Source organism: Nannobrachium achirus (genome assembly GCF_963921795.1).
Source record: "Nannobrachium achirus genome assembly, chromosome: 22".
NCBI classification, from domain to species: Eukaryota; Metazoa; Chordata; class Actinopteri; order Myctophiformes; family Myctophidae; genus Nannobrachium; species Nannobrachium achirus.
In genome coordinates, this window is record NC_137829.1 from 48,347,248 (window position 1) to 48,356,923 (window position 9,676).

General features: G+C 46.6%; 1 protein-coding gene across 1 annotated transcript in view; it reads right to left on the minus strand.

Annotated features, from left to right (window-relative positions):
* LOC308307286 (rho-related GTP-binding protein RhoE-like) overlaps positions 1-7,202 on the minus strand; it is a gene marked incomplete at its 3' end in the record, with an annotated part of 26,492 nt that extends 19,290 nt beyond the window's left edge. The window contains exons 1-2 of the mRNA XM_080752470.1: positions 7,072-7,202; positions 6,709-6,796 (exon numbers count right to left, since the gene is read on the minus strand). Coding sequence (XP_080608596.1) covers positions 6,709-6,796; positions 7,072-7,176 — 193 coding nt within the window. The 5' untranslated portion in view covers positions 7,177-7,202. The remainder of the gene's footprint in view (positions 1-6,708; positions 6,797-7,071) is intronic.
* Between the last annotated feature and the right edge of the window lie 2,474 nt (positions 7,203-9,676).

Genomic DNA, 9,676 nt, shown 5'->3' on the forward strand with positions numbered 1-9,676 from the left:
ATAATCAAGCTTGTAGAAAAAAATAGCAGATCTACAAGCTCAAGATGTGTCGCATAACTATGCGTTGTGAGCTTGTAGATCTGCTATTTTCAATAATGTTGTACTTTTACTTTTGGTTCTTTAAGTACATTTTGATACCAATACTTTTGTACTTTTACTCAAGTATATTTGGAATTTGAGGACTTTACTTGCAACGGAAGTATTTCTACATTGCAGTAGGCTTTTGATACTTTTACTTAAGTAAAACATTCGAGTACTTTTTCCACCACTGGCCATGTGCACGCACGCACACACGCACACACGCACACAAACTCCTCCCTCCCGTTCGCGGAGTGATCCCTTTCTCAACAATGATGTACTTTCTGACAGCTCAGCCTCTTGGGGAAAGAATAGCTTTTGGTTCCCTTGTGCTGCATTTTGGTTGTTGTCCTGAGCTCAGCAGAGCTCCGTTTGAAGGCATTCGTTCGCACATTCGGATTTATTCAACAGGCTGCGTTAGATAAAACTCCCGTTTAGCCCGGTGATGTTTTTGTGTTGTAACTTGTATAAACACTGTGTCGCGGGACTCCGGCAGCTCCACTATGCGGCGGCTGCTATGCTGCTACTACGAGCGTAAATGGAATCTACTTCTGGTCATGTGCGCAGCTCAACCAACCACGCACTGCTGTTACCGTAATGACTGGAAAATCGCGCAGAGGAAAAAACGGTAAAAAGCAGTTAATGGACTGCTGTGGGCGCCAGGGCACCACGGCCACTGTGGCCGTTTGGGCATGTCATTTTTCGAGGGGCACACGGCCAAAGAGAGGGGCAACGGCGGCCATGGCCGTCGTGGCCGCCGTGAATTTCCTGCCCTGCTTATATCACAATGCTGCAATATAAAGTTCCAATTTTTTTAACAGTATTTCAGAAATGAATATTCTACATATAAAATGTGTCTATAAAGAAATAGCTTAATTCCCTGAACTGGGCCTTTAAGTACATTACAACATGCGAGTACTTTTTTTCCCCCTCCCCCACTGAGTGAGGTCAGCACCACGGAGGTCTCCATCTGGATACGGCAAAGATCTCCTCTGGACATGTGCTGTGATTTGAGCCCCACCCTCTGACTGCAACCTCTTTTTTTTTCTTCCATAGACCAAAATCCACAAGGCCAGATGTAAACAATGATGAAATATTTTCACGTCTAGCGAGTCAGGTTTCTCATGTTAAACAAACAGAGCAGGGGGCCCTTATTTTCACAAGCGGCCCGCCTGACCATAGCAGCTAGCGTCTTCCAAATGTCTCTCTCTCTCTCTCCGCCTGACCATAGCAGCTAGCGTCTTCCAAATGTCTCTCTCTCTCTCTCCGCCTGACCATAGCAGCTAGCGTCTTCCAAATGTCTCTCTCTCTCTCTCTCTCTCTCTCTCTGCCTCACTCCGCATGAGGCATGCGCATGTTTCACTGTGGTGTGAGGAGGGATATTCCATGGTGGGAATGTTTGTGAGTTGGGACTCTGATGAAAAGTTAGAATCTCAAGGGGAGCACACACTGGACGCGGGCGGCTGCGCAGCGTCGCGTCATGCTATTGATGCACGTGAAGTGCCGCGCAGTAACCCCAACTGGATGCGGCTGCGCGCGTCTGACGCCGCCGGTGTGGGTTAGTTCATTGAAAATAACGAGGCCGTATTTTTTGGCGCGCCGCTTCCGCGCCGCCTCCGCGCCGCCTCCGCGCCGCCTCCGCGCCCGAAACTGAATTTCACTCTTTGTGGGATGTGTTACTAGACACCTTTACAAACACATTGGTGAAGAAATCTTTTGGTAAGGAATTTATTCCAGGACTTTTTACAGTATTCCCTTCTTATAAGGATGAATGTCCTACGTACGTACAGTACGTATGTATGTCAGTGACCTTTCTCGGGGTGTGGGTTACCACAACCTCTAACCACTGACATTTTCCATTGTTGGAAGTGTATTATAAGGCATGATGCTAAGAGCTTGTTGGTTCCACTCTGTGCCCTTTCCATGAAGTGGGTTACTACTGTACGCTGCTGCCAGGGTTGTCGCACCAGATTGTGCTTTAACTAATGAAAAATAGCAGATATACAAGCTCACAGCGCGGCACCGAGTGCCGCACTGCGAGCTTGTAGATCTGCTATTTTTGAAAAAATATTTTAAATCCTTCTACGTTTTTTTTTTTTGAAAAACCTATGTTTCTATGTCAGTGGTGCTCAAACTTTTTCATGTGAAGGACCACCAAAATGATATGTATTTGGCCACGGACCCCCATCTCAAAATATTTAGTTCCAGGGACCACCCCCAGAAGAAAAATTTGAGTTGCAAATGTTCGCTTCAAAAATACATACTGTATATTCAAAGATTTGCACACATTTTCACGACCTTTTAAAAATAGCAGATCTACAAGCTTGCAGCGCAGCACTCGGTGCCGCGCTGTGAGCTTGTGTATCTGCTATTTTTCAATAGCTTAAGTATAAATTAATTAAGGCCCCTCCACCTTGGGCTCTAGTAACTCAGTCCTTGGGCTCTAGTAACTCCCCCCCCCCCCCCCCCCCCTTGTGACGCCCCTGGCTGCTGCTATTCTCAGGTGCCATTCGTCATGTGTGTGCTGCTCCAGAAAGGTCTTCTACAACACTACTCAAGGTTCTCAAAGTTTTTCATGTCAAGGACCCTAGCTCCTTTCGGAACCACTCACTCCACGGCTATGCCGCTCCGAGATGTGGTTCCTAGTCACTCCATGCCCAAATGAGGCGTCGCCGGGGGTAGTTCGCCAGGTTTTCAACCGCTCTTACCGTCACCAAGCGTTGTATCCAAAAAGAAATGGTCCTGTACCCGTCTCTTGCATCTCTACTTTTTTAGCGGCGGGGGTAATCCAATCGAGTTGTTGAAGCAATACTTTAAAAACGCTCACTTTGTCAGCCCGGTCTGTGTTTTTTGTCAGCCTGTTGCCATTTCTCGCGGGGAAATCTCGCGACACGCTCCCATTTCTCGCTTGAGATTAATGGCGAGTCACGTGGTTGCTTCCGTAACATTTCACTCGGAACACACAGACCGGGCTGACAAAGTGAGCGTTTTTTAAGTATTGTTTCAACACAACGCTTGGATTACCGTTTCCGCTAAAAAAGTAGAGATGCAAGAGACGGGTACAGGACCATTGCTTTTTGGATACAACGCTTGGTGACGGTAAGAGCGGTTGAAAACCTGGCGAAGTTGGCGAACTACCCCCGGCGACGCCTCATTTGGGCATGGAGTGACTAGGAACCACATCTCGGAGCGGCATAGCCGTGGAGTGAGTGGTTCTGAAAGGAGCTACCTTTTTGGCAGCGGACACAAATGAGAATATGGAAGGGGAACCCCATACAAGATTTGTGTTATTAAAATGTTTCAAAAGTATTCCAAAATGTTCACGTAACTTAATCAAGATTTTTGTTGGAAAATAGCATCGCATTGCAACGCATTGTGAGCTTGTAGTTCGGCTATTTTCAAATAGCCAATGTACTGTCTTGCATCGCATCGCAATATAGGCCTACTGTATACAGTATATTGTTGTGATGGGCAGTACAGCCCTGTGACACCTTGTTCTGTGTCTGTGACTATCTGTGATGTGTGTAGCATGAGACTGTGTTACCTGGATATTTGAGTTACCCCCTAGTTTGGCACCCTGGCCACAATATGACTTCCGGTTGGTTCTAGCGGAAGTGGCGGAAGTGCTGTGTTTAACGGAAGTTACGTCATACGTTGTAATCTTCCGGTGAAATTCTCACGGCGGAAGTTGAACAGTCTCTGCCTGATATTGTCACCATCAGGCTTTTCTCTTCGGAGATGAGTAAGCCTGGCTACACGAGGCTACTAGTTTGGTTGAATGTGCACGTTCTATCCACACTCTCATTGGCTGTGGGACGTTCCATGCGGGACCTTTATAAAGAGAGGTGGCCCACTTCCTAGATTAGTTGTTAACAGGTACGCAAGCTCACTGCATGGACGGACAAGTCTCCCTGTTCTGTGCCCGAGCTAGAGTGCCATATACCTGACCATTGTTATCGGATCACAGAAGACACTGTGTTGTATGAAGTCTGTATGCACTGACCTGAGTGAGGTTAAAGTGAGGTTACATCAGTAAAGTCTGCTAAACTGAGGAATCCTTGTCATGCCCATCATTATTACCCACTCCTCTACACCTAGCAGCACGACAGTAAAGAGACCTAGACGACAATAACATCTGTGGTGCGGGGGACAATCTGGGGACCCCCCCACCTCCTCCTCCTACTTATACGACCACCAGAAGGTGAATGTATTTCCCCAGTGTGGTAAAGAAGACATCGGCTCGCCTGCAGCAAATTCATCCTCAGTCTATATCTAATGGTGTCAGCAAAAAAAAAAAAAAATTGATAGAGCAGGGTAATAAAAAATGTGGTTAGAAAATGGCTTGAATAAAATGGCTGGATGGATGCCGTGAAATGCATGGACGCATGAGAGGAATTCGGAGCACTCTCGACTCTGAGGGTCTTCATTAGACTGGAGCAGAAAATAATAGCTGACACCCATGTGTCCCAGAGAGAGAGAGAGAGAGAGAGAGAGAGAGAGAGAGAGAGAGAGAGAGAGAGAATCTCCTGCTCTGTTTCTCTGACTCAAGGTTATCCAAACAATCCTACCTTATCACCTCACTGTGTTATAATGAGAGGGGAGGGGGGAGAAACAAAGAGAGAGAAAGAGAGAGAGAGGATCAGGGAGGGAGAGAGGGGGAGAGAGACAGACATAGAGACGGGGGGGGGGAGAGAGAGAGAGAGAGACCACTGGAATGTTTCAGATGTGGGCTAGCCCTGGTGTGTGTGTGTGTGTGTGTGTGTGTGTGTGTGTGTGTGTGTGTGTGTGTGTGTGTGTGTGTGTGTGTGTGTGTGTGTGTGTGTGTGTGTGTGTGTGTGTGTGTGTGTGTGTGTGTGTGTGTGTGCGTGCGTGCGTGCGCGCATGTGCGAGTGCGTGCGTGCCCGTCTGTGTGTGTGTATGCGTGTGTGAGTGGATGTCGGCTCTTTCCTGATTTCTGATGTAATCACCGAGCCGTGCCCTGGCCAGACCCCCAGGGGAGGGCACAATCAGCCGGGGGTCACCGGGGGGCATCCTCCTAAAGACCTCCCCTCCCTCCTCCCCACAAAACTTTTCCTCTTGCCCCACCCCACCTCACCTCACCCACCCACCCACCCACCGCCGGCAGTATAACAGTGGTGGGGCTGGTGGGACTGACGGGGAGCAGGAGTGGGGGGGGGGGGGGGGGGGGGGCTTCCAGCCCAACAATCCCCCCGGCCGGGCTACAGGAGGTAATTACCTCCAGACCTGCGGGGCTGCCTGGTATGGAGGAGAGATCGTCCCAGGGGAGACCCGTCCAGTTGAGTGTGTGAGCGGGGGTCCGGTGGGGAGTAGGGGAGGGCTTTGTAAAACAAGTAACGTGAGACCAGAGCTCCCAGAGAGGACATTCAGTATTCCTCGAATTCCACAAGATATGATGGGGCTAATTCTGGACCACTCCCTAGCTCTCTCTTTATACAGAGCTATGGGGATTGGGGGGACTTTTAGAGTGCAACAAGGTTTTATAGAAGTTCATTTTTTGGAGTGGTGCTGCTGCTAACCGCTCCTACATCTGACTTTGTCTGTTTGTCTGTCCCCCATTTGTCTGTACGTCCAAGGTCACTTTGGCCGAGCTTTGCGGGAATTAACTCGTAAAAAGCAACGCTCACTTCACACTGGGTGAGATTTTTTTTGCCACACATATAGCTTCTATATGAAGCTATAGGTGTGTGTTTTATTGAGTCTGCAGTGAGACTCGATAAAAACACATCTAGGACAGTCTTGATCCGAGCCTATAGAATTGTATAGAGGGTATGTGTGTGACATCATACCCGAATGTGAGAACACCTACTGAGTGGCAAAAAACTACTTTCACCTACTGAGTGAGTGGCAAAAAACTACTTTCTGGTCTTGACAACCCATACATCCAAAAAGAAAAGTCCTGTCTGATTTCATTAAGCAACGTTAAGCATTAAACTCACTTTGCCACTCACTTTGCCACTCGATTTGCCATTCACTTTATGCATGTGCATGCATACCCTCTATAGGCTGTACGTACAATCTGCTTATTGTCATGTCACCTATGATGTGATGACAGTAGGCTATACTATAGCTCCTCTGCATATGGATGGGTTTATGGGTACTAGGCGCTCCTCAGACCCAGAGCAGCCAACATTCCACAGAGCGAGCGTCAGCGTCAGGGCTCCAAGTCGACCAAAGACTTCCAGTAAAAAGATTTCAAATTGTTTCTCAGTCGGTTCAGCCCACCCAGCCCATATGAACCATGCAGGGCGTGGAAACAACACGGGACTTACTTCATTCTACATGCAGGCTCTAGGCTTCGTTTACATACTGTCACTAAAGCCTATAATCGACTATAATCGCAATTATTTGAGAGCCTATAAGTAGCCTATAAGTTATTTGTTGTTTGTCATATAGGCTAATATTAAGCCCTGAACAGAAATGTACGGTACAATGTTCGTTCATTCATAATGTTCCAATAATGAACAGAAACGTTCATCCCAATTAATTTGAGCGACAGTTAATTGTCAGTTGAACAATGTCATGACCATAGTAGGCTGAAGTGTCGCCTGTGTCATTTTATGTCACCATGCAAATTGATCATACATGTGTACAGGCATAAATGTGTCTTACCTGAAGTGTCCCACAGTCGCAGCTCGACTCTCTGCATGTCGATCTCAAAACTCGCAGTGTAGTTTTCAAAAACCGTGGGAACATATCCCTATAATATTAGGAACAACACATCAAAGGAGGGGAAAAGTTAGCCTACATTATATACGAACTGACATAGTCTAGTGGTTCTCAAACTTTTACATGATTTCAAAAGAATCCCGCTTATAGCAATAGAGAGTCCCTGAAACTGAAATCCACTTTGAGAACCACACTATTGCAACTGTGGGGCGATATCCTGTATTAATTTGTGTATTTATTCATTTTTAAACACAAAAAACGTGTAGGCAGCTATATTGGTATTAGTGGCTTAAGTTATAAACTTACCTCTGGAAAGCAATCTTTGGCAAACACGTTCAACAGAGCAGTCTTCCCACACTGAGTGTCTCCCACGACCACGATCTTACACTTGACGCCTGGGTTTGAATCCATCCTGGTGTCCTGGAGTAGATCAGCTATTCTATTCCCCCAAGGAAGGCTTTATTTATAACGATTTCATTCACTTTTAGATCGAAATAATAAATCCCAGTTGGCTGCATAGATGGATGGATGGATTCCCACCACGATCACACAGTCAGTCAGTCAGTCAGCCAGTCAGTCAGTCAGTCCTGGTAGGCTACCTGAAATAGATTCCAAATGTTATAGTCGTGAGAAATCGATCGCATCTCGGTCTCTCTCTCTCTCTCGCCGCGTTCCACGAATACTTTTACGCGTGTGCGCGACTGCGCGCCGTAGGTGCCTCCTCGCTCGCTGCCTCGTATAATCTTAACGTCAAAGTTGCTGATGAGGGCTAAAACCTGCGCGGTTCTCCTTCAGACTATAAACCTGGCGTACAGGATAGATGGCTGGCATTCAGTGGCATCCCACTTCTGCGTGTCTATGCTCTGCTGTATCTGTGCAACAATGAAGCAGCCTCTCTCCTAGACAGACCAGACGCATTAAGTTGGAGACAGCATGCAGTTTGCGTGTATTAGGGACTCTCCTCTCTCTCCTATTTCAAGAGGGCGTTGCAAAGCCTCAGCCTCGTCCCGCTATGATGATGACTGTCTTTGATTGATTGATTGATTGATTGAAGAATTTATTAGAAGTTTGCAATAGAAAAAAGTACAGTTTCGTGACTGTACAAATCACTGGTACAAGGTCAGCTAAAAGGAGATCCTAGAAAGCCGAGGCTTATTTCCACAGGAACCACACTTTAAGTATATCATATTACATTGAAAGACAGACGGATAGAACATAGTACTTTATCTAGGATAATATCAGTTTCAAAAGCATAACATCAAATACAAAGGCAGAAAAAAAGGGTGGGGGGAGCATGGGGGCTTTAGTCTATTTACAAGTCACGGGTAGCAGCCGCCTTTAGGTGACTTTTCATACCAATTTTGATGGAGGCTATAGGGATTTGCTCTCCTTTAAGGCTTGTGGAAGGGCGTTCCACATGTTGATGGTATAGCAGGAGAACGAGTTAGAGCCTTGTTTAGTGTTAAATCTACGTTGATGATGATTAGTGGAGCTGCCTCTGGTGTTGTGATCGTGAACATCCTTGACCTTTAAGAAGTAGTTTGTCAGGTACATGGGTATCTTGGAGGTGTAGTGTATCTTGTACACCAGTAGTTTGTCAGGTACATGGGTATCTTGGAGGTGTAGTGTATCTTGTACACCAGTAGTTTGTCAGGTACATGGGATATATCTTGGAGGTGTAGTGTATCTTGTACACCAGGCCCATTGCAAGATGCTGTACTCAGCTACTTTGAGCCACCCCAGGCCAGGTCTGAGGAGGACCTCCACAGTTTTCAGGCCAAGGACCCTTGTTAGAAGAAGTGGTTCTCAAACTTTTCCCACCCAAAGAACCCCCTAGCTCTGGTCCATATAGTGGACCAGAGCTAAGGACCCCCCAAATTGTAAATGAAGAACCCCTGGGGATCCCCGGAGCCTGTTGAGACAGAGATGAAGCAGGGACCCCCACTACACATTTTTTGACAGCTCTATCATCAGTGTTGTGTATGATAATTAATTTTGTTTGTTTACAAACATGTATTGGATTCATTTAGTTCACCCAAAAAGATTGTATCTTTTTCTATCGAACCCACCCCATTTTTTTTAGTTTTTGTCGCATTCCTAAGCCAACAGGGTGTCGCACCAAATGCTGGGCCCTGGGTAGTGGGGTAGCCTACAAGGATTCACTGCGGGCCCGCCATGAATGTTCTTCATTATTACGCATTATTTTGTGCTTTTATTGAAAAATAGCAGATATAGCAATGTGAAAATTTGTGCAAGTCTTTGAATATTTCAAATCCTTCTAAGGTTTTTTGAAAAACCTATGTTTCTATGTCAGTGGTGCTCTGACCTTTTCATGTGAAGGACCCCCAAAATGATATGTATTTGGCCACGGACCCCCATCTCAAAATATTTAGTTCCAGGGACCCCCCCCCCCCCCCCCCCCCCCCCAGATGCAAAATTTGAGTTGAAGATGTTCGCTTAAAAAAATACATATATTTAAAGATTTGCACACATTTTCACGACTTTTCAAAAATAGCAGATCTAGTGCCGCGCTGTGAGCTTGGAATGCGACAACAACTAAAAACTATGTGTGTGTGTGTGTGTGTGCGTGGGTCTAGGCTGCGCAACAGTGCCCTTCTGGTCACCCAGCGGTATTGCAGCTGTTCATGCTGCACTGGGACAGGGTTGAGGACAGGAGGACGCACTGCAGTCAAGCGCGGAGGGAGTCTGCTTCACCGCTCCAAAAATAACCACCAACCAAGTCTGCATGGGGTGAGTACTGTAATCCAGTGGTTCTCAACCTTTTCAGGCCGCGACCCCCAAAATAAACATATTTTAACTGCCCCCCCCCCCCAACCCCCACCCTGACGAGCACTAAGAGTTGAGGCATTACATTTTTTATAACACGGTTCTATTGTGAAAATAGTAGATC